Source organism: Pseudochaenichthys georgianus, chromosome 16 (assembly GCF_902827115.2).
Source record: "Pseudochaenichthys georgianus chromosome 16, fPseGeo1.2, whole genome shotgun sequence".
Taxonomy (NCBI): domain Eukaryota; kingdom Metazoa; phylum Chordata; class Actinopteri; order Perciformes; family Channichthyidae; genus Pseudochaenichthys; species Pseudochaenichthys georgianus.
The window spans coordinates 31,219,310-31,244,517 of NC_047518.2; the positions used below are offsets into that span (position 1 = coordinate 31,219,310).

General features: G+C 41.7%; 1 protein-coding gene across 3 annotated transcripts; it reads right to left on the reverse strand.

Annotated features, from left to right (window-relative positions):
- Positions 1 to 421: 421 nt before the first annotated feature.
- Positions 422 to 24,825, reverse strand: LOC117460399 (glucocorticoid-induced transcript 1 protein). 3 transcript variants are annotated; one of them, XM_034101788.2, is made up of 9 exons: positions 24,690 to 24,825; positions 24,173 to 24,552; positions 19,448 to 19,593; positions 8,937 to 9,026; positions 6,871 to 6,996; positions 5,900 to 6,037; positions 3,879 to 4,068; positions 2,746 to 2,866; positions 422 to 2,578 (listed from the first exon to the last, which is right to left on the reverse strand). In XM_034101788.2, exons 2-9 carry the CDS (start codon positions 24,486 to 24,488, stop codon positions 2,245 to 2,247), a joined length of 1,461 nt encoding a protein of 486 aa, XP_033957679.1. In that variant the 5' UTR covers positions 24,489 to 24,552; positions 24,690 to 24,825; the 3' UTR covers positions 422 to 2,244. The 3 variants fall into 3 exon arrangements, with proteins under 3 accessions (XP_033957679.1, XP_033957678.1, XP_033957677.1); XM_034101787.2 differs by having other exon boundaries at positions 6,871 to 6,993; positions 19,448 to 19,596; XM_034101786.2 differs by having other exon boundaries at positions 19,448 to 19,596.
- Positions 24,826 to 25,208: the final 383 nt, after the last annotated feature.

Sequence of the window (25,208 nt, forward strand, 5' to 3'; positions counted from 1 at the left end):
TCACTTGCTCCCATTGAAAAAAAGAGGCAATTTTTAGTGGATCATTTTCAGAGCCAAAGTAGACAAAGTTGGATAATCATGAAAATACAATCTTTGTAAGTTGTTCTGATTCACATTACAATGCTGCGTACATTATATGTCAGGTTAAGAGTCTTAATCTGATAACAAATAAACAATACAGAACCTCATCATTATAATTGGATTCCTTAGGTATATTGATATTTATTTTGGTGCAACTATGATGTTATAAGCCATGTGACATGTGTTAATATTGAATATAAACCAAATACATTGATTGCCTTACCTTGACTCCTACTTGTACTTCAATGCCATGCTTCGAAATACTGATTCTAATTGTTGATGTGTCTGTCTGTCCGTCTGTCTAAGGCCTTCAAAAAGATGACATATCAATGCAAAAAGAGACTTTTTGGTTTTCTTTATTGAAAAACACACACACACGATCTACATAAAAATGCATTGTACACAAGAGAACGGAGTCATCGTTGCCAAACATGGCAACCATTTCAACTGCACAATGAGCGTGTGAATCAAATCAGAAATAGTATGATTGAAACTCTTCAAGCAGAGGAGAGGATTTCAACGTACTTTGTGTGGAACGTGTTGCATTCTGTTCAAATGTGTGTTTTGGTGAGCGAAGGGCCGACGTTTTGGAATGAAACATTTACAATTGTATCACTCCCATTCAAGTTCACCTGGTCTAAAATAGTCGTGCTATTTTAAATAGTTGAGCATGGGCTGGTGATTAAGCTTAAGGTAACGTAAGGGCACATCTGGCTGGATCTGTATCTTGAGTCAAACTGTTACACAACAATTGTAAGTGTAGCTTTACTACAAACAAAAATCAATTGCACACTAAAGGTCTGATTGTTTTAACTTATAAAATAGTCTTAAATAAAAAATAGTGATTATCATTTCACTTCCAAGTAAGTGCTAAGGCTTCAATGATTATCGCGTTTGTTTAAAACACTTTGAACCAGTGTTTATATGTAGCTAAAATGTTTGTAAACAAAACAAAATGCACATAAACATTCTGCTTCTGGCACAGACATTGTGCCTGTTGTGTCCCAAAGCCAAGACATACCTGTCTTGGCTTTGCAATTTGCTTTGGTACTTATTTAACTAAGGGGATAATCAGATGACATAACTGTCACCTTATGCAGCTAGCTCTGCTAACTCAAGTCCTCACGGTTGACCTATGCAACAGCGTCTCTGGAATGTGTCGTAGCACCTGAAACTCTAACCTGAACAAGATAACGCAAAAGTCCTTGGTGTGACACCAATTGGTCGATGCAGTCTCTGATTATCTCCCCTCCAGTGAAAACACTCAACATTTCTGGAAAAAGACTGGAATGTCTTCAGAAGGTCATACACACCGGGGAAAGGCAACATAGTCCAAGCAAATACATTCCACATGACCCGAGTTATTATTTTGTGTAGTGTGGGGCAATAAAACAAGGCAACGGGGTGGTTGTGTGCTTTGTGATTGGTTATTTGGTCAGTGAGAAACGGCTGATATTTTGTGTTGAGCTCATTAATAGTGAGCAGACCAGGAAAGCAGATCTCGGCCTGTCGGCCTGCTGGGTGCAACGCTGAAGCAACTGCTGCTTTCACTAAGACATTGTGCTACAAATACTTTAACATAAACAAACATGTCTTAACAAGTGCAAACATTGTAGTTAATGTGGGGCGATGTACTCTGACTGCAAGGCATCCTGATATACTAAAAACATGAATCGTGCATTACCCACCCTGTCAAAAAGCTCATATATGTGCTTAAGATTATCTTGCTAGCTAACAGTAGTAGAATTTCTCTGATACTTCATAGCGGTCTGTTGTGATTGTTGAACATTTTTCTTTTTTTTGTAATTTAGTCTTGAAAATATTGTCATCTGTCACAATTATTATAGCACTAGTATGTTGTTTTGCAAGGAAGGCGTAGCTGTTTTTGTTATGGGTGTTTTGTCACAGTACAGAGCAGAAGGCTAGGTTAGTGATGGGTGAAAGGAGGCGGGGCCAAGGTCAGAACACTCCTCACAACGACCAAACCACCGAGCCTGTGCAGCAGGATGCTGGTACCGTTATCCCACTTGGTGTTTGTCCTTTCTCGACCTGGACACTCCCTGCTGGCTAACGTTAATATAAGTGCAAGGTTTTTTTTTGTTTTTAGTTTTTGATCCATGCCACCTAACTATAGCAAGTGGTTTGGTTAGAGATACCTGAGAACTAGCTTGTGAGGACAAGCTGTGCTGAGCCATCTGTCCCTGCCTCTGTGTCGGGGCTCTGGCTCTCTGGGCCTGTGCTCGGGGCGCTGCTCCAGTCAGCCGAGGCCCCAAAGGTAGCTAGTGGTGCGCAGGGCAGAGCTGGGGTCACCTGAGGCCCTGGGCTGTCGTTGCCATGGAGACCGGGGGTGGCGGAGGAGTAGGACGAGGGAGAGACGGGGGAGAAGAGGGAGGTACAGAGGAGTTTGACAGGGCAGAAGGCAGACCCCCTGGGAATGAAGTTCACCTTGTTTTTGTCGGGGCACGAGAAGAGAGGGAAGCCTTTTGATGTGCCAGACCTAAAGACAAGAGCGTTTGGATTCAATACACCTGCCCTGATCCCTGCCACCCACAATGCTAATGGGCTAGTACAGTAAACTGCTCTCTTCTTTTGTTTGTCTTCCACACGGGGTGCATTCAAAAACACATACAGATTGTAAAATGAAAAACAAGAAAAAATACTTACACCATCTCCTCGAACACTTTGATCTTCTCACAGCCCTCTGGAGGTTCCCGTTTGAACATGTAGCTGTTGTTAGGTTTGGGAGATGTGGCAAATTTGGGGAGAGGAGAACTACACAGGCCGTCTGGAAATAAAGTAAAGAATACAACGTAAAAAAAGGGATAATAAACTGATCAATCTTGCAGCTGCAATCAACTTAGAGAAGGGCTGTAGATCACTTAAATATGTTATACAAGTTTCTAGACAGATACACAATCAATACGGTTTTCAGTAGCTCGCTTCATGGAATAAAGCGGTTCTTGTCTATAAAAACCCTTAGTAGTAAAGTAGGAGTAGTATTTCTTATTTGAAGGCTCTCATTACTGGGTGAAAGCCATCGAAAAACTCACTCACTAGTTTAGTAACGGACATTGTCTGGTTGTGTTTCTCTATATTTGCGTTTGCTGTGTCAGCCATATCTGTAGCTTCCTCTTGAATGCGCGATTACGATTTGGCATCCTGTCACTAAGTTTGTACATGTTGGAGCTAAGAATAAATAACTGTCAAAATGATGATTTTTTTTCGGGTGGAGATGTATTGTGTTTGTTTAATACCAAAGAACAGTCCAAGTAACTCTCTGTATGTCGTCACTTTTAGATGCATGTCCGTATCAAAAGATACATAAGCAATAAAAAACTAAAACAAGTGCAAGTTAGCTCTGCATAGCCCAACAAAATATATGCATTGCTTATACTGTATGTCTTTAAAGAGCACTGCCTTGATTAAATAGCACTCTGATAACATTATCAGAGTCATGTTTGACAGTAAAACAAACAAGGTTGCACACTTCCCACGACATTTAAAAATAGACTTTGTTGTGTAAACTAGTTCCCCTCTAAAGCGGCATGCAGGGCCGGCCCGGACCAATTTGCTGCTAGGCAAGATTTTAGCTGATTTTACAAATCACTCCCCTTTCAAACTAACAACCTTTTTTTACTGTCATAAAGTATTTTATACCTGTTTTTCTCTTATTTTTTTATAACTATAATGATCATATAAAGGTGTGCCTTTACCTCACTGAGCTGAGGTTATCAGAGCCTCTCAGTCTTTCAGGAGAGAGCTCTCTAAAGCTGCATGTATGAAACAAAAAGGCTCACCTTTGTCCATTTCCTCTGCAGAGCAGGGGCTTCCATCAGGAGAGTGGGCCTGGTCGGAGCTGCAGGGGCGGGGCGAGGGGCTCGAGTCCCCGCTTGAAGGGGCCTGAGTGTCCGTGTCACGTGTGTCCCCGCTGCTGCTGTAGTGATGCAGAGGGAAGGGGGCGCGGCGGCCATCTACCACATCCATGGCCTGTGAGGTCAGAGCAGGTGGTGAGAGGTCACATGTGAGCATGCATTGATCCTAACATGTCAGAGTGACAGTACTTGGCGATTAGAGAGAACAGTAACTCAGAGTCAGACTCAATCAGCTTCAACAGGCAACTGTTTAAGCGTTCCTGTGCAATTCCTGCTCAGTCACTGGATGATGTCAGTCTGGGTGAAGAGCGTCAGCTATAATGTCTGGAACTAAAAAGCCTATAGTGTGTTTGTCTGTTTGTTTAAAGGGGCAATGGAGAAGCAAACACGACAGCAGGTGGTTGTTCTCGACAGCAATTGAACAGTGTGATGTGCAGAGTTCTGCTTTGCTCTCAAATGGTAGAGCAGGAAAGACAAATGGCTTGGTGCACAGCAGGCTGTAAATCTGTGCTGGTGTGTTATTTAAACTGTTTGTGCGCGCGCGTGTCTGTGCCTTTCTAAGAGGGGAGTTTTACTACCCCACATCAGACAGGATTTACGGATGCACATTGCCGGACTTTACAGGACTGCCTTTACGTGCAATAGCTTTTAAGCATAGACTAAAAGAGCTATTTTTGACCATGAGCATATTCATGTATGCAAGAGTTATGTTTGCCTGGTTCTGAGAGAAACTCTTTCTCTCAGGTTTCTTAAGTCATTACAATTGAAATAAAAAGCCTGTTCCAGTGTTTAAAAAAAAAAACCATTACTAACATAATCATATATTTTACAGATTCAGAGAGTTTCAATGACTGTTGACCGATGTAAAGAGCATCACACAACATCCGAGTCATGAAGCCTTGCATCAATTGACGCCTGCAGGACATTGGACGCACTATAGAGAGAAATAAGGGACAAAAGCCATGTGTTGATCCAGGCAGATAATTTGATGACAATGATGCTTTACTGGAGAGATGCACACACCCCTCAATGTGACCTCTAAACTAAGATAAATAGAAATAAAAAACTTAAATTAGTAATTTTCTTTTGTGTTACATTATGTGTCAATTTCCTTACTAATCGGCCAGATAACTTAGGACAGATAAACTATGTAGGCCATATTTGTAGCCGTTTTTAAATTAGGCTGCATTGATTCTATTTCATTATTACATGTTACTTGTTTGACGCTTTTATTCAAAGCGACTTACTTACTCAATACTGTGGGCAATCTCCACAGGAGCCATTTGGGGTGAAGTGTCTCAGGGACACAACGACATGCTGACTGCAGCGGGGTTTGAACCTTTGACCCCCTGATCTGAACACCAACGCACTAGTCCACTGCGCCACACGCCTCCCACATTTGCAGCTATTATGCGGTTCTATTCACAGAAATACTTTTGCTGTCCGACATTCCTACTCAGAATTCCAACTATGAAGCGGACTTAAACAAGTTTCCCCAACGTGGCTGCTCTTTTCTAAAGTCTGTATGATGTCCCATGAATCTGAGACTCAACCCAACTGAGACCAAAGATAAGTTAAGACTTGAAATAGAAACATTGGCTAGTGTCAAGTGAGGTGTGTAGTGAGTTTTAAAAACTAATCTCACACATTTGTAGTTCAATAAGCACTTTGAATACAGTTACAAATCAGCTGGAGCCATGGCTGCTGTGTGTGTGTGTGTGTGTGTGTGTGTGTGTGTGTGTGTGTGTGTGTGTGTGTGTGTGTGTGTGTGTGTGTGTGTGTGTGTGTGTGTGTGTGTGTGTGTGTGTGTGTGTGTGTGTGTGTGTGTGTGTGTGTGTGTGTGTGTGTGTGTGTGTGTGTGTGTGTGTGTGTGTGTGTGTGTGTGTGTGTGTGTGTGTGTGTGTGTGTGTGTGTGTGTGTGTGTGTGTGTGTGTGTGCATCCCTACCTGTATGCCCTGCTCCCAGTTCTCTCTGATGAACACATTCTCCAGCTCGTGGCTGATGCCCTCCACACTGCTCGGCACCCTGCATATGAGGGACTTTGGCACAGGGATTGTTGACAGGGCTGATGACGTTCCTTTATACTGGGAAGACACAAACATATGAAATATTAGGATATAAATGAATAACCTTGAAAATAGAATTATTATCTTTGGTCACAACTTCTCACTTAGATGGAAAATGACAAAACAAAAGAATCCTCTCACAGTTCAAATTGATTATTCAATGATATGTATTAAACGGCATGTGTGTTTCACTTTGGCTCGGTGACACCAATGTCGGCTTGTGGTGTTTAAGTGTTGCAGATCTCATTTATGAGACATTCACCGGATGGAGCCGTTCAGTTTGAAATGGATTAAATATTGTATGAAATAAATACATTGTTGTAATCTACCACATGTGGGTATATGAGGCATAGCATATCACTACTTTTCCCACAGAGGTTGATTTGTCCTGTTGCTGGGCTTCTGTTAATAAATGAAGCGCAAACAAGCCGAGGACAGGACATGCCCGGACACATTCCCTCTCCTCTCATTAACAAAACCTCCTCCGTCATACGCAATGCAGAATTCAACATCACAGACTGGTGTTGTGATCCAATACAGACTATACACAAGTCAAAAATACCTACACCTTTTCTCAAATAGGGACTACTTAGTTATAGCATGCTGATTATCTTAAGCTTTATATACTAAACTAAAACTAATGCAGTAAATAGAAAATGTGCTTTAAATTTTATTCCATTAAACGTGTAATGTGAGAGGCACCTTGCTTAACCCTGTACCATTTGTATGTTTACCTTATCACATATCAGCTGTCAGGGCTTACCTTGGATCCCCAAAGTCAGGGTCAGATGATGTTCCCACCTGAAAAGAGCATGCCAGTGACTGTGTGTGACCTGGTATGAATAGCTCACCTGTGATGGGCAGGCAGTGCCATGCTGCGCCTGCTGCTGCAGCTGCAGAGAGCTCTGCTCCCGGTCTTTGCTCTGACAGCTGACCTTCTTGCTGCGCTGCAACTGCAGTCTCAGTTTAGCAATCTGCTGAAGGACAAGTAAGATCACGTCAGAAAACTACAGATCACACCTCTGTCCTGTCAAGGTAATATTTCAGTAACCAGGGGAATTAGAACCTTTCCCAAAAGAGAAGTAAATGAAAGCAGAAGGTGGCAAGTACATTTGCTTCCATTTTGGGTCGAAAACAACTGTTAATTTCCTAATTAATCAACAATTGAAAAGAGTCACAATTAACTAAAGGCCAAAGCTATCAGTTTAATTAATAATATACAAATAAACTACAATTTTAAGACAAGAAAGATAAAAAAAAGAACTTGCAAATCCTCATATTTGAGAAGCTGGAACTATCAGAAGTTGCATTTATACGTTTTATCAGTTATCAAAATAGTTGCCGATTAATTGTCCGTCAGTTAACTGATGTATTAATGGACTAAAAGCAGCTCTAATCCCATGTGTTGGCCTAAACATTGTTTTATTGAGGTTCCTCCTTTTTGCAGCATTTCTGGTGATGCAAGAACTTAGGTCAATGGGTGCTTCTGGCCCAGGGTCAGCCTCAAAACAGGATACCCGTTGTGAGCCTAACAGACGCAGTTGTACTATGCAGACAAAGGTGTGGTCCTCAATGATGATCTTGTAATCCTGGCAACACAGTCAACAAAGAGACTTGCTCTTTTAACAGACGTCCTCCCACACATGTGATCGCAGAGGTTCAAGAGCTAGGAGACAGTTCACTACATTCATTGAGTGACCGCAGCGCTCGATAATGACAAGTCCAGGCAATCCCCATGTCATCTCAGAGGAAGAGAGAGAGCTTTTCCTGGCTGTGCTATGCTATTGATCGTACTTGGCCAAGTCCCTGGGATCGTCTTTACATTTCTCTAGCTGGCCTAGTTTTAGTGTCTGAATTTAACAGTGAGATTTGATGAGATCATTTGTGAGTCCATAGCCAGGGAATAGGGTTTGACGGAGTAGGGTAGCGTCTCTTTCTGTCTTGTGTAAACAGAATTCAGAATTGATTCACAGTAATGCCTTGACACTTAAATGTGTAATCTTAGCAATGCAATAGTAATGCAAGTAACATCCTATTTTTGAGTTGAAGATGCCTCATCCAGATCTGTAATTAACACACAGACAACGGTAACGGTTGCCTGGCCGGGTGACAAACAAAGTGAAGGGAAAGTCTGTTCCATTAAAAGCACATTTCAGACTATCATACTTGTGTTTAATAAACAATTAACGAACATCCACATCTTGGTCATAAAGCTATTTAATGAAGGAAGTCCTGTGGGCTGATCTTTAGATTTACGTCGATTTTTAAATGTGTTTTTTAAAGTTCTGGTCAATACTAAAAAACTAAGATATATCTGATCAACCGTGAATATTTTAGAACTAAATATAGATCACTAAGAGATTAGAAAACAGTAAAATAGCATAGTGTTGCACAGTGATGTGTAAGGCTTTAAAGTAACATGAGTTCCCATGACGAAGTTTCCTCACTGTAAGTTAATGCAGGAACCATATGGCCCTCGAGAGGAGCTCCTACACTGTCGCTCAAAAACGAGCGGCCATAATGAGAAGCAAGAGTTTCAGTTGAATGGGAAGCGGGGGGGAGAAGGAGGTTACATTTAGACTGTGGCCTGGTCAGAGACCCAATAGCTCCATGTGGTCGGGCTGGTTGGCCACTAAGCCATGCAGAGAGACAGGAGTGGAAAACCAAGCTGAAGGAGAATCATATTTAGGCTGACCTCAGACACTGACAAATAAAAAACACATTTTGAATTAATGGAATGAACCACAAAAATGACAAAAACATGCTCTTTGAACTGAGTGTTTGGAGCAAGTGTGCTCTAGCTTAGTGTCAGACGGTTTGCCAACACTACTCCACTGTGTAAATCCTCCATCTGTGGGGCTGTTGTCAGGAGCAGCTGTGACTTTGGATGAAGCAAGGTTACGGCTGGTGAATCTACCTCTTTGAGGTGGTCCGCGCTGCCCCAGGAGGCTGACCGCTGGTGAGGACTTCCCTGTTCTGCTCCCTCATCAATCCACAGACCCGGAGTCTGAAACACATAAATACACACAGTCACAAAACCGCATGAAACACAACTCAATTACATTTCCTCCAACACAGACACAGCTCTTCTGATACATGCTCCACGTGAACTGTAGGACCCTGTGGCCACCAAGAAGCATATCTTATGTTGCACATGCTCACAAAGATAAGTATCTCCTTGAAAGGCTACTGCTAGGATTAACTAACCTGCAGTTTCTGAGATGTGTTTGCATGGCGGGGTGGCCTAATGTTTACAGAGATCAGAAAACAAAAGGTCACAATGGAGTCCTTGTTGAGTCTTGGTGCATGTGCCCATTACAAATGTTGTGGTATGAAATGTCTTTATATGTACATGGTTGCCATGAATGTGTTTGCACAATGAAATACAGTTAGGATCAGTGATATATACACACCCACCCACACACACACACACACACACACACACACACACACACACACACACACACACACACACACACACAAACTAGTTTTTAGCCATTTCAATTCAGATATACTTAAAGTAAACAAAAGCTTAAAGACGTAAGACACTAAAAGACCTTTCTAAAAATACTGAGAAAGGTGTCGATACACCAATAAGATGACCTCACTGTGTGCCTCAGGGTGTGAACATCCACCAAATTCCTTAAACCATTTGGCTGAACAGTTGAGAAAGATGTGGTAGAAAGCAGAAAGGAGTGCCGTGTGCTCAAAGTGAAACTGGAGTCTGGAAACAATGACATTGAGGAAAACAGTCATGAGATACTCTCCCTCGGGAAATAACTCAATCAAACAGGAAAAACAAAAGTCATAGCATTTTTGATTGCTTCCATTAGTAAGCCTGGTAAAGAGAAATACATCAGGGCCTGGATATAAAAACAATGTCTTTATGTAAGGACTAAACCAAGAAACCCAGGTTAACCTTGTTCCAAGGACTTCACTATAAGCTGCTGCTGGTCTCCAACTTTTCACCTTAAAGAGCAACTTGCAGGTTAGAGACACCAGTGAATAAATGTGTAGGGACATGATGAATACACTAGATTTTCCAAATAATATACAGAAATATACACTACAGTGACACCTGGCGTCGTTTTAGTAAGACATTTTCACTTCCGCATAAAAAAGCCTCCGCACGTGACTTCTTGCGTGTGACGTAACATGGGGGAGAGCGGCCGGTCTAACGTATGAATGCCGTTGTAAATGGCTTGATGGAAAGCAGGTGTGTAGTCGAGGAGGGTGCACAGCTGATTACAGCAGGTGAGTGGAGGTTGAGCCGGGAGCCAGGAGTGACAGCCACCACGCCCACACAAACAACACAGACAGGGGGAAACAAACACAAAGGAGACGGCTGGAGTAGTACAGCCACCACAGTGTTACCTAATGCAACTCCACACTACGTCTTACGCAGGGTTGCCAACTCTCACGCATCTGGCGTGTGACACACGCTTTCACTCTCAATCTCACGCTGCCCAAACTATTCTCACGCCAAAAACAAGATGAACGGCAATCGTTTTTGGTTGGTTATTTACAATTTTGAGTTGACAGCTGCTCAAGCTGTCGATCCGCTCCCTCCCCGCCCCCACCACTCTTAACAACGTTAACAGACAGCAGAGCAGTGGGAGCCGGTTGGTCAATCAGGTGTGTTGCGCATGCGTAGATCTAAGATCCAGTAGAAATGATAAAAAAGTAAAAGTCTGCTGCTTATTGTTCTACTAGGCCAAAATAGAGTCAAAGAGTATATGAGTGTGAGTGTTAATTAATATATTTGACAGTTTGGAGTAGGGCTGTGCAATTAATCGTATTTTAATCGCGATTACGATTATGGCTTGCGACGATTATGAAAACAGCATAATTGACAAAATACGATTATTTTGCTGGGTGCGCTTTCGCCCCTCCCTAAAAGCCCACTCGGCCACGTGGGAGTGACATGTGTTGTGAGTGTTCAGCGCGAGCGAAGATGTCAGAACAAGAGCAGCAACTCGTTAAAAAGAAGGGTAAAACTATTTCCACTATTTGGCAGTACATTGGCTTTCAGGAGTCCGACTAGGAGCAAAACAAAGTACAGTGCAGGATGTGTTGGCACCACACGCTAACACAACCCATCTCTTTAATCATCTGAAATACAACCACAAAGTGCAATACGACCGGGCAATAATACAACAAAAAGCAGATGCCCGCTCGACTTCATCCGCCACATCATCACAGTCATCGATTCAGGACGCATTGTACAGAGCAACGGCCTACGCGACGAGCTCGCAGAGACACAGGGATATTACATTTCACATCGCTAAAGATATGTGCCCAGTTAGCACTGTTAGCAACCAAAGCTTTAAGCAACGTGTCAACATGTTGGACAAGCGTTACGCGATGCCGTCTCGGTATTATTTCAGCAGGTCTGCGCTGCCTGCACTATATGACAAATGCCGTGGGGAAGTTGAGAGAGATGTGGCTTCAGCTGACTACTTTGCTACGACAACAGACCTATGGTCTAGCCCAGGGGTGCCCAACCAGTCGATCGCGAGATGTGTCTAAAATAGAACAACAATATTCTGTTTTATCGTTAATGTCCTGTAACATAATCTTCCTGTGCCAGAATAATGCACTTGAACGCATCAAAGCTTTGTGATTGGCCGGCGTCACCCCATGTGTCGGGGCGTGGCTGAGGGTCTTCAGTACAGGTGGCTTGTCACCTGCCTGCGCTCATCTCTGAAACCAGACCATGTAAACAGGCTGGTGTTTCTTGCAAAAAATCTTTAAGAGATGACATGAGCAGCCCTACCAGCATTTGCCTAAACATTTTATTTGGTCTTAAATTGTAGTTCAACATGTATTTCCTGTTACTTCTGGACCATGACGGTGGGCCAGCCTTCAACATTTAACTGAGTGGAATAATGAATATGTTTTACCAACATGTTGGCTATATGTGAAGGAGTTTTCAGTACACAGTGACAGTGCACTGCATCATATTTGATTTAATTTATTTTGGTCTAATTTATTTGTATTTATCATATTAATAATATATGTTTAGTATGGTTTTGGAAGTGTGCTCCAACATATTTGTTGATCTTGTTTATTGGTAAAATATTATTTGTTTTAAAGTTCAATAAATGGTCAATGAATAATCGTCAAAATAATCGTGATTATGATTTGCCATAATCGCACAGCCCTAGTTTGGAGTGAGTCTGTAGATTTGTTTGTGTGTGTGTGTTTCATGTATAGGCCTCTCACGATAATTAATTTTGTTTGATACATTTTCCCGGAAATTATTGCAATAAACGATAATATTGTCGGCACCGTTGTATGACCATTTTAGACCACTGACATAATGATAATATATAATAATAATTCAAGTACATCCTTTCAAACTGCTAGTCACATCCTCATGTAAATAGCAATTTATCGAGTTCATTTTTATTTATTGTAGGCTACGATAAGTCAATTAATTGCTTATCGCGACAGCCACACAATAAAACAGTGGAAACAAACATGTGTTTGACTTTCATTAGTGAATGAAACGTTGTGCCCTTTATAGTCTGTGTCCAATATTGTGTATTTGTATATATTGTATATATATATCCTATGCTAAGGTCCCGCTGCTGACACGATAGCAGTCATTTAGTGCGCATATGTGTAATTAAACCCATGATATCAAAATCTCACTCCAGCCAGGTGCCCAAAGTTGGCAACCCTGGTCTTATGGTGCCGTGTACCGGAGGGGAGAGAGAGAGAGCAGCGAAGGGGGGGAGAGAGATGTAATACGGTTTCCTGATAAAGCGGTAGAGTATGCTGCAGGGAGGTGGATGCACAACGCACCCAGGAACGAACGCTAGCTCCGGTCCTTTTCCCGTGAGGGAAACTGTGGACTCGATGTCCTGCTGACAGGCTGGAGTTTGTGCAACCTGCACAAACTCAAGCTCACCATGCTTACAGATGGTGAAATGCAATGTAAAATTACCGAAAAAATACCAGCTCACTAAATCACAACCGCTCAAACCAACTACAAACTACTACCGCGGATTGGGCAGAGAACGAGTCCGAGAAAGTTGCTCCCCCATGTGACGTAATATGACGCGTTTGACGCAAAAAAAATAAGCAGTTTTTAGTAGCAGAGCTCAAAACGGCACCTTTTCCTCTGAATTCCTGCCCTTATTTCTTGTAAAACATATCAAATCCTGCATTAACATTTTTAATTGTAATTTTCAGGCAAGGTTAAGCATAAATGTATATATATATATATAAACCTGCATATTGCTCTTTACGTAAGTCTATAAATAAGTTTGAACTATTTAGCCTATACACACAATGCTAGGTTTAGCCTAAATCAACAAGTCTACAGAGACATGTTGTGTCATCACCAATGAAAAGAACATCTGATATACAAACCATTCCCTTTCAGAGAACGTAGGCAGTTCTCTCTCACTGTCTTTTAGACCTCTTCTGCATAAACAAGGAAACGGTTAAGTTATGTAAATATATTCAAAAACAGAAACAGACTGAGAATGCTTCATAGCCTGAAACCACATAATTCCCCCTGATTATGCATATCAACAGTTCCTCAAACATCTGACATGTTATAGTCAGCACAGCCTACGAAACATCTTAAATGTCAGTGTCTTCACACTGCCTTATGTCTGACCCGACACTAACAGAAAAACCTCTATGACTCTCCAACTAAGGCACAAACCTTGCCCTATGATGTGGAATATCACTGTGAATAATGAGGAACTCCCGCGTGAAGCCGTTAGCGCTGGATAGCTTGCGCTGGTTTGCCCAGAAAAGGACAGCGGATGAAATGGGGGCTTGTGCTCTCATAAAGAGCCCACTGTGCCTGGCCACGCTGTATAGCAGATGTGTAGCTAGCCTTTAGCATTAACATTTGAGCATGGCCTATGCAGTGGCTTGTGCTGTTTGATGCGTCTGCCAGGCATTGACGGAGTGGATGCTGCAGCTTAGTCTGTTCATTCAGAATGCAGAATGCTGCAAAAGGGCAGATGGGCTTTGTGGAGCTGTGGACATTGCTGTTGAGGAAAAACTAAGTTCTCACAGATGTTCAATGACGTAAAATAGGGAATGCAACTGCACTTGTAACTCAATGAAATGTGAGACGCTTTCAATATGGCAGTAAACGAGGGCTGCAAAAATACTGGTAATAATAAAAAATAAAAAAAACATAGAATCAAAAGAAAAAAGGGCTCAAGGTAGTTATTCACAAGTGGAATGTTTCTTCACCTCCGAAATATGCTGTTTTTCAACTTCATAAACCCTAAATCAAATACATCCTTTCATTTCATTTCAAACCTTTATTTACCCAGGTGTATCCCATTGAGATCATTGATCTCTTTTTCAAGGGAGACCTGCTCAAGTAGGTTCCACATGAAACATAAAAACATAAACGGAGCAACAAAAAGGACATCTTATCCTTTTTAACTTAACATATCGCAATGATGTGTGCTTAGTGTTAGTGGTGACCGCAGCTTTTAGAGCAAACAACTTCACAGCTAATGAGAACAAAGGAGGTGAGAATAATCCCTGCAACTAGTTCCCTGGTTGTTAAATCAATTCCAAACACTTATTGTTTTAGACATAACATTTTATACATGAATCCTTGCTTTTCTTTCAAGTCTTAAGAAAGCTAATGCATGCCGAGATGTCTCAGGCCATAGGTGTAAGGGCAACACTTTTCTTTATAGTGGATATTTCACTTTGCAATAAATGACTTATTTCCACCCAGATATAGAGAGTAAAACAAGACGGTTCAAATAATGCAGGTTATCTTAATTGACGCTCTTCTTCCCACACAAATGCTCTGTTAACAAGAACACCCACCTCTATTTTCCTCAGGGGCCTTTTAATCATGCTAGCTCTTTAACTTCCGTCCCGAGATGTGTGCTGTGTAGACGTGTGCACCAGGTGTTGTTCCTGATAAGGCACTCCCCTGCAGATACAACGGTTACCGTAGCCTGCAGCTTGCTTCCCATTAGGATTCCTCCTCAAAGGGTTACATGCAGACAACATCCTCAAGAATCCAGTTCTGTTCCAAAGCAGGAAATAATGACTGGGCTACATCAGAATGACGGTGGAATTTGTGCTAGATTAGCTTAGAATGCATGCCAGGACATGAGAGCAGCCACTGCTAGTATTTGATGGTGTTCAGAGGCCAAATGGGGTCTGGTGTCGTTCCATTATGAGGAGGATTAGCTGGTCACTTTTTAATTAGCAAAAGGGGAATGACAAATACCTGCATATATTTGAGCAATTTAGCAAGTTGACAGGAAAATGCTGAAAACATCGTAGTATTTGTTTTCCTACTTGCAGTAAGATGCTTTCTGGCTCTATTCAATCAACATGTGTGTATTCGACTAAGGTATAGTATAACGTTATCATGATGTGTTAATGTTTAATTTATTCAAGTTGACAGTAATTAAAAAGAGATTTTTTCAAAGCAATATATAATACATTTTTGAGAGGGACCTGTAAAACCTGCATTTGTGGCCACATGTGTTTGGCTCCAAAGTCCATAGCAGACATCTTCTCCTTTGATATTCCAGATTTCCATTGGCATGAAAAACTGTTCGTCTTTTTGTTTGGTTTTTCAGATTACAAATGAAGATAAATAATTTCCTCTCACGCATTTTCAGAACTCAAAATGCCTCTCTGTGGTCAGCTTGCCATCACCTGTAGTCTTTGTGTTGTGTTTCAAGTGCAATCTTTAACAAAAACTGCAAGGACAGGCAAACTATTTGATCAATCTGCCTTTGTCGGTTCTAGTTCTTTGAGGTCTGTGTGGTTTGTCAGGGCCCTAATCTTCATACAGACATTGTCTGTGTTCTGAAACCACAGGGCCTAAGGCACACAGGCCTAGCCCGGAACAGTGATTAGCATATGTATGGGCCCTCTGCTCCTCAACTCCCACACAAAAGGCAGGCGAGCCGTGCAGCCACGAGGGCCAGGTGGTAAGCAGTGGGATTTCTCCTCGACTCAGGCGTGGCCTGGGGGACAGGTGCAAACAACTTCACCTCCATGCAAGGCTACATAACGGCTCAAAGGAGAGGCTGTCTTGAACTTGAGCAATGACCAACAAAAGAGGCAAAGGACCTTTTGTGTGCTGCTCTCTGCTGCTGCTGCTGCTGCTGCTGCCGTCGTCGTCGTCGTCTTATAGAAAGAGTTTTGCCCAGGCATAGCTTTCTAACAGGAAGTGGTCTCTCACTATCCTTGGGGGACTTTAATCGCACAAGGATTGTCAAGTGTGTCACACATCATTACACATGGCTAAATGTTTTCACATCTCATATTTCCACAGCTCTGACAGATACAAATCTCTTAAACGTTGTTTTTGTTCATGTCCGCCTTCAATCAGGTATTTGCTGATAAGGCTGGAAAAATATGGTCAAATGTCACAATGTGGCAAAAAAGGGTCTACAAAGTCACTGGCCAAATGTTTATTCTGCAATAACCTTTTTCAAGGCCTGATAATTATGGAATAGCTTCTCCATACTTGTCCTGTCTTTGCAGTACTGCACAGGAACCCTGTAATACGAGGTATTTACTCTGCATGCACCCAGCCACTTCAAGAGATCTTATAGGCCCTCACACCACTTCCTCAGACAACACACAAAGACATGCGAGGCAAATGACGGGTTCAAAGGAATGGAGCCCATGTAAATTAGGCTTGGCGGGCTTCATTCAGACACATGAAAGGCTTCTTTAAGCAAAGCGGGTGCAGCCCTCGTCATGATCATGCATAGTCAATATTCTTTCATGACAGAAACCCACCAGACACCAACACCTGCCAACAAATGTACTTCTTAGAGAGGAACTGCATCTAGGCACTAGGCAGTCAACAGGGCAAGATTAGTGAGCTGCTTTCCAGGAATACTGTGGCGATGTGAATTAGGAAAACCATGTCTATTCCTTATCAAGTATTAAAAGGTAGTGCTTTGAGGAATTTTCAGTTACTGCAAAGTCCACCAGATAATCAAAACCTTTGTCCACATTGTTTAAATACGTCTCCTTGACCTAGCACTGAAACTGAAACAAACAGTTACATTGAAGTCTTAACTGCCATTCTTTTTTAGCGAGAAATGAAAAGGGAATGTGGAATTTGGGGATTTACCAGACACTGTGGACAAGCTGTGAGCCATATGGCCATATTCAGATACGTCAAGGTATTTTTTCTGTCAAACTAAGATAATTATATTCATATTTGCAGCACGGAGGAGAAGGAGGAGCGTGAGAGGGAGCTCATCCAGATGAAGCAGCAGATAGCCACGCTGATGTTTCCTGGTTTTATGTTGAAAAATGTTCCCCTGTTCTGTTGCTGATTGTGTGCACCTGGTGCCCTGTGTTGTCTCCTCCCCCCTCACCTGTGTCCTGTTGGTTTGATTAGTGTGGGTGTGTATTTGGGCTCTGTTGCCCTGTCTGTTTGGAGGCTGGTAGTGTGGTGGCTGGTGACTGTGCGCACAGGAGCAGCAGATTGAGGCTGTGTCATATCATATGTGTATGAGTTAATAAATGCCCACACCGGGTTGTATTTTTGGACGTTCTGCCTCTGCCTCCTTGCTTGGTCGGGCCGCTCAATTGTCAGCTTCACACATGCTTTACTCAAAACCAAAATTACAATATGATGATTCATCAATCGTCGTGCATCAGTCATCACATCAACAATTCAAAGATGACGGTGGTGATGGTGATGGTTCCATGATGACTACACATGTGACCTTTTAGTGATGTCGTGCTTCTTCCCTTTGTCTGTGATTTCTTCAATCTGGAACCACGGACGCTGCAGTCACTTGGCACGCTCCTTAAAGGAGACATTTCATGGCCATTTCCACGGATCATAATTCCATTATTGAGGTCTACTAGAATAGATTTATATTGTGCAATTTTCCAAAATCACATTGGTTTCTCATACAGCATCTCTGTAAACGACGTGTATTCACTGAATTTCACCCTCTGCCTTTAACGGCTCGTTGTAGCTCCAATAGCTCCAGCCCCCACCCTCCCTGTGAGCACAGTGTGCTCTGATTGGTCGGGACTTTGTGAATCGCGCTGAGCTCCGTGGAGGTGTGGTTTCCTTGTTTAGCGATACACAGCGAAACACAGCCAAACTCATCCTGAGCACACACAAAGCCACAGCCGAAGTAAAAACAATAAGTGTGGCTTGATAGTGAGTAAGAAAAAGGTTGATAAACGCTGTGAGAATGGGTCTGCAGAGAGAATTTCGCCTCGATCCCAACTGTCTGTTATCAGACTGTCTGTTAATTTGCTCTGTACAATGGGCGCTGCAAGTGATGAAAATGGGGGATGTTGGCTTATCTGGCGCCCGCAGCTCACAGCCAAAGTGCGAGCGTGGGAGCGAGCGAGTGAGAAAGGGAGGGCGCTGTTGTTATTAGCATCTGGTGCTAGCTGCTCTAACAGAAGAAGAAGATGTTTCTACAACAAGGTGGAGGAGAGTCCTCTCCAGTCAGACTGAGGCTGATAACTACAGCTCAGTGAGGTAAAGGACTCCGAGTGTTTAGATAGTTCACTTTAGTCTAAGTTATCTCAGTGGGTCTCAAACGGTTTGATCACAATTTATGTAAACACATATTTCCACTCCTTTATAATTATTGGGATAAAACAGGTTTGAAATCATTCCAATGTATACTATAGGACAGTAAACCAGACATATCGTTTTAAACTGGAGAGATAAAAAAAGATGCATAAATTAAATAATAAAATAAGTTACATGTATTTGTTATTGGCTATGGTAGGTTATTGGTTATGCTCACCTACTTATTTAATTATTAAAATGTAAACCGATCTTTTTCATATGGGTGTTTAGAGTTGTACCCCCAAGATCTAGTCTCTAGTAATTCTGCTTAAAGTGCACCAGATTGAAGCATTTTGCTTCAAAATGTTCAAACATTTCTTCCCGGTATGCCTGAGAAGGCAGATATGCTTGTTTTTCTCAACAAGAACTGTTCTTTAAAAGTTGGACTGTTGCAGCTTCAGTGGTTCTCAGGTTACAGTTACATAGCAGTGAATATAAACAGACTGATTAATGTGAATATTACTGTAAACTAACCTGTGTAAAAGTTTCTCGAATAAATGTATTTTTTTTGGTGGAAGAAGCATGTATCATTTTTTTACCCTGCCCCTCAAAGAATCGGAATTGAGAACCGTTAAGAACCGGAATCGAAAAGTAGAATCGGAATCAGAATCGTGGAAATTCAAACGATACCCAACCCTATACATGTCTCCTTTAATATTAATATTATGAACTTGCTTTCCAAGGCTACAGCAGCTAAGACTCATGGATGCTACTGCTTAGAGGCACCCATGATAATCAGTTAACATTTGAAAAAGTCACCAGGATTATTACGTTATCTTTGGGAGTCCTATATGTCTGTTTAATAACATTAACATATCATTTAAAACATTTGTATGTACCTGTGTGGCTTTGTCTTTCATACAGGAGGGGTAGGGTCCGTGGGAGTCCCGAGGCCACTGGCCGGTGAGGTACGGCCCTGTGATGGCGTCCAGTGAAGATGTCCGCCTGATGGCACTGGAGCTTCGAACCTGTAACTTGGACCTTTCTGCTGTGAAAAGAACAAAGTGATGGGGTGAGACACACAAGCACCCACGCAGGCATCAGCACCAAGAAAGACAAACTCCCAGAGGTATCAACATACAGTGTGATCAATCTCTCTGTGCAAATAATTAGCCAAGGACTCGGGGCCATACACGTATAATGGTTTACATTGTTGGTACTAGATAATCATGTTAAACCTGAAACAAAACACAATGACATCATCAAATGTGTTTTTTGTACTTGGCCTAGTTTCTTTGCCTGTGGTAAAATTGTAGCACAAACGGGATTGTGTGTAAATGTTTACTAGAAATATATTTCCGTCAATCACAGAATGAAATATTACAAAATGAAGACGATATCTCCAAAAACAATATAAAAACACAATACAGTATAATCAACACTTCACCTTGAATACTGCAATGTAGTTAATAATGGAGATACAACCGTATACGGCAAACTCTTCTTGTTCTCAAAGTGTGGACAATTGTTTCTAATCTCTTAAGTATTAGCTGAAGGCAAACAACATGTTTTGAGAGCTAAGGCCTGAAGCAAATGTAAATGGCTGAGCAGGAGCATCTGATGTTATGAGAGCAGTCTGCTGTGAGCCAGAACAGTTAACCACACACCACCCACATAAGAACTCATAAACAACCACACCACAATGCACATCAAACCTGCCTGCATCCACTCAACATTCCTGCAGTGACACGCACAAAAAAAAAGAAGAGAGAAACAAAATACGCAATGCCAAAGGTTGAATAGCAAGATAGTGCAGTAACAGTTGGATTAAATGCAATAGCCTCAATTACACTTTGTGTGATTCCCAGAAGCAAATGCTCCTTCATTTCCATATCAAAGACAGACAAAAAAGAGATAGCGCCATGATTTTGAGGAAACATTGACTCCATTCCCTGTCTGAGTAGGTTTAAGCAGAGGCCCTTCCAACGTGAACACACAGACTAACACACACAGACTAATCTATCTAGATGAGGCATCCCTCTCCTTGCAAAACTACATAGGCATCATTGGTGTTCTTTGTTCACAAAATACACGGGGCCTACCCACCCAAAGGTATTGCCTAAGTAAGCTTACTGGGCTACAGTAAAATTCCCTGAAGCATTGTAGACAAAGGAAGCAGGCTAAATGTCCATCAATATTGATACAGGCCAAGCCAGTGCTCTCAGAACCAGGACTGGGGTTATTTTCCATCGTCTCCCAGTTGCCAAAATAGAATAATCTTGTGATGAGAAAAAAGAAACAGTGAGAGAAAGAAGACATCAAAGCAGCCCATCTGCTGATTTCAGGGGTGCATGAGTGGTGTTGTGTGACATTAAAAATGAATACTTCTGGTTGCATTTGAATAAGAACTTTCCTTAGCCGGAGCTACTGTGAAAGAGTCCCTGCCTTTAGAGGGGATAAACGCTGCTTTATTAACTGTTGAGGCAAATGTGAAAACAAACATGTGGTCCAGATCAGTAAACCATAGCAGAATGGTTTCCTGTAGGTTTTCAAAAGTCTGGTTGAAAGGAAAAATGTACAATAGTTTAACTTCATCTTGTGATCACAGTTGTAACAAAAATCACGTTTGGTATCCCAGAAATGTTCAATTCAATTAGAGCAGGATTAAAGGATTTAGGGGGTTGCACTCTCAGGCAGCCCTTCCAGTTATACACCATTTTAGTTTATTCATTGGCTAAACCTGGTAGGTCTTATATGCAACCTATATTTACATATGGAGATGGTCTTGGACATGTTTTAATTCAGTCGGAAATGCTCAAACTACCAAAAAAAAACATGCAATCGATCGCCCACCCTCAAGACAGTGCAAACGTGGCCATTGTTAAGAAGAGGTGCAAGACGGAAATCTAAACAATTAATACAGTGTCCCAGTATACTTAGGCCTGTGCAATTAATCGTATTTTAATCTCGATTACGATTTTGGCTTGCAACGATTACGGAAACAACGTAATCGAAATAAAACAATTATTTATTTATTTTTTATTATTATTTATTGTGTTTTTCAGTTGAATTATACTTAAAGTTCAGGGTAATCAACTGTTAAAAACATACAACAAACTTTTTTTTTCAATAAATGGATGTTTTCAAAGTAAATGAATAATCGTTTTTAATAATCGTGATATCAATTATTGACCAAAATAATCGTGATTATGATTTGTCATAATCGAGCAGCCCTACTTATACTACAGAAAGGACTAAAACTAGTTATTTGCCATGGTATTAATATTCATCATACTTTTGACTCTAATATATAGAATAATGTGGCATGATTATTGATTATGTTAATATGTATGATACTACGTGTTTATTTACAATCACTAAACTATGATTAGAGGACTGTCTTTTTAATTTGTAGCTGTAATTTGAACAGTGACTGCAATATGAATAATGATATTAATCTTTCCCAGGAACTTATAAAGTTATGAGTTCAGCATCTGTCTCTCAGCTGTTCAGAATATGGCTAGTGAGCATTGTTAGCAGTTATCAGTCAATGAGGCTATGTATCTCAATGGGCGATGAGGGTATGCTATGAATGCTAACGATTTCAACTTTTACCACTGAGAAGAATCCGAAAACCTAGCATCAAGTTTGAGGTTCAACCAGATGTTGTGCAGGGTTGGTTAATAAAACAACAGAGAACACAGCACATTTCCACATGTGGTCCTACTCTGCAGTTTGAATGTGTGACAATGAAGCAGGGCTGTTTCAGCACAGCTGGCACTTTGACAGAGAGCAGGACTATCATTGTTGGGACAGTGAATCATGTCATGCTGGTGAACCGAAAAAGTCATGATATGGAAATGGAATATTATACTAGGGGTATGCAAACAACATGTACAACAGCATGTTAATTATATATGTTTTGTATTAGCCATGTAGAAAAGCTTAAAAGAAAAGTTTCCTTTTTCCTGAATGTTGGCACAAACCTCAATATGTTGTGTATGTAGGTGACTTTCTGGCACTAACATTAATGATACTGCATGGCATTTTGGACCCACCAAATGGCAGCATTATGTCTTTGGGTGGGTCCAAAATACTACGATGAATGATATATTACAAAGCGCAAATCCTCCAACTTCGTTTCTAAGCTGGCATGAAGTGATGAAAGATGTTAATGACTAAATCATGTTTGCAATTTTTTAATGCTAGTAGCCACCAAACCCACACGGATATGATCATAGTCCTCATCAGAGGCTTCTTGTGCATGTTTGTACTGTGAGGTCATGGCAATGAAGCCGGGTCAAGTCTCCATCATCACCACTAACATGAGATACTGGTGTGGGTGAGAGGTCGTCCTTTCAGAGGATTGAGGTATGCGTGGCATGCCACTGGGGTGGGAAATCAACACCAACCACTAGGCAAACACGGGTGAAATGTGTCGTGCCTGGTAGGTCTACCCACTCAGTTGTTATGGAATAGACTTCCTTTCCTGCCTTGCATGGTACACTGGTCAAGGTTGGAGGTCATCTCTTTCAAAGAACTGAGGAATGTGAAGCCTGTCACAAACATACAATTCCAAATTAAACACTATCCTGTATGATACAAGAGGGCAGCACTTTTGGCTAAGAGGTAAGAGGGAGAAACATTTAAACATGACTAATGAAGCTTTGATCAAGCTGGTGCAATGTAGTTGTCTCGTAGTGTGTTATATATATGGGACCTAAACTATCTAAGTACAGAACACTCTTGTGCTGAGTATATATATATATATATATCTGGTGCTTTTCATGGGAACTGGTGTGGTGTCCGACATGCCCACTCATGTTTTCAGTCCTAAAAAGGAATCTCTTCTTATCTCAAAATACTGAAAAACAAGCTGTGTATTCTTTGATGAAGAAATGTAGTTCTGGCCTTCAAAAAGATACCACTACCGGTCTGTAAATTAAGCTACAGCTTCAATATATAGCAAAAAAAGGCTGTCCCATAAAAGGAGATTTAGTGGAAGACTGTGAAATGCAGATACAGGGCTGCTTGGTCTCTCTTGTCCTTCTTCAGTTTGTCTCTATCCAAAAAGCAGCTACACATGACATGACACGACACAGCACAGACCTCTGTTATCCACGTGGAAGTGAACATGGTGAGGCTCAACAGATGTTCTGAATGTGCCATGAGTGCTCCATGCTGCATCAATGGAGTGAGGTCAAAAAAAGCAACACCTGACTTTTCACTCAGCGCTCTGACTACTGGGACTGACGTGGCCCCTTTATACAACTGAAAGCATGTCTTTCTGCCAATTCTCTCCTCCCCCTCTGCCCTGTCAAAAGTCCATGGGAAATAAGAGAGCCAAAAGTGCAATCTATTCTCTGACACTATTGTGTAAGTGGATGATAGGCTGAATAGTTCATGGATCAACCTTCTGCAAATCAAGAGACTATCATGCTCCAGCTTACCCCTTCAAATATAATAGTTTACCTTATTCTCTATTGAAATATTCTAATGAAAATTCCGATCGATATCTTCGTTACAGGAAAGTTAAGGACAAGTTATAACTTGCCAACAGCACATGGTGACATGGCATTTACTGGCCTTTGTAGGATAACATAGCAAAAGAACATAGATTTTACCTCTGGAAACCGGAGAGTCAGGGGGACAGGAGGATTCCTTATTTTCGGGGGACAGTCTTTGCTTAGCATTTGCACTTCCCGAAATGAGTGAGGGACTGGAAGGGGGACTGGAGCCTCGGCTGTTCGTGGTTCCACCGTAAAGGGTCTGCGACCCCCGCGTGGGGCTGCTCGGACCCCCGCGCAGGAGCTGGTAGGGCACGGTGGCTCGGATGGGGTGCAAACGGCAGCTGCTGCTGTTGTTGTTGAAGGAGCCGGGGGAGCCCGCATTGCTGCGTCTTACCCTCGGCTGCTGGAGCGAGTTGCTGGGGGCTGACATCCTTCGAAACTGGCTGTAATTCCTATCACAGGAAGAAAGACGTACTGCGAAAGTTGCTGCTTCTCTGGAGGAGGAGATGGTGGTGGGGGAACGGTAAGATAAACATTAGCTAGTTAGCAACAAAAAACGTTAGCTTCCTTTTTTTAAGTCAACTCATGCGCTCAAAAGGACAAAAACTCGCAATTGTTGGTGATAACTTACCTGTAAGATACTAACACATGACGATGTAAGCTCTAACAACTACAATAGTAACTTTAAAAGTTGTTTATGATACTTCTTGAGACGTTTAATTCTTGTTTTCAAGCTCTCTTACCCATGATGTCCACTCACTAAATGACAGTTGCTACGGCCAGACCACTGGCTGTTGGCTGTTGGCTGTGGGCGGGCTACGCTACTCATTTCTGAGTTTCTCATTGGATAGTGACGATGTACAGTAATTTCGCTGATTGGTGCCAGTATTTCTATGGATCGTACTTTCATCCAATCAGGTAAGAAATGTCTTACTAGTGTGGAAAGTTTTTTTTGTTAAGGAAATTGAGATGTGAAAGATATCCTTTGATTTTACTCTTCACCATTGCACCAGTGTATTATTGTTTTACAATGTACAGAAACGGCCTTATTTGAGACGTAGTATGTTGCTCGTCATTGTGAAAAATACAGTTGAGGATGCCTATTGTATATGATCTGTACCTTTTAATCATAATTACAATATAATTATTC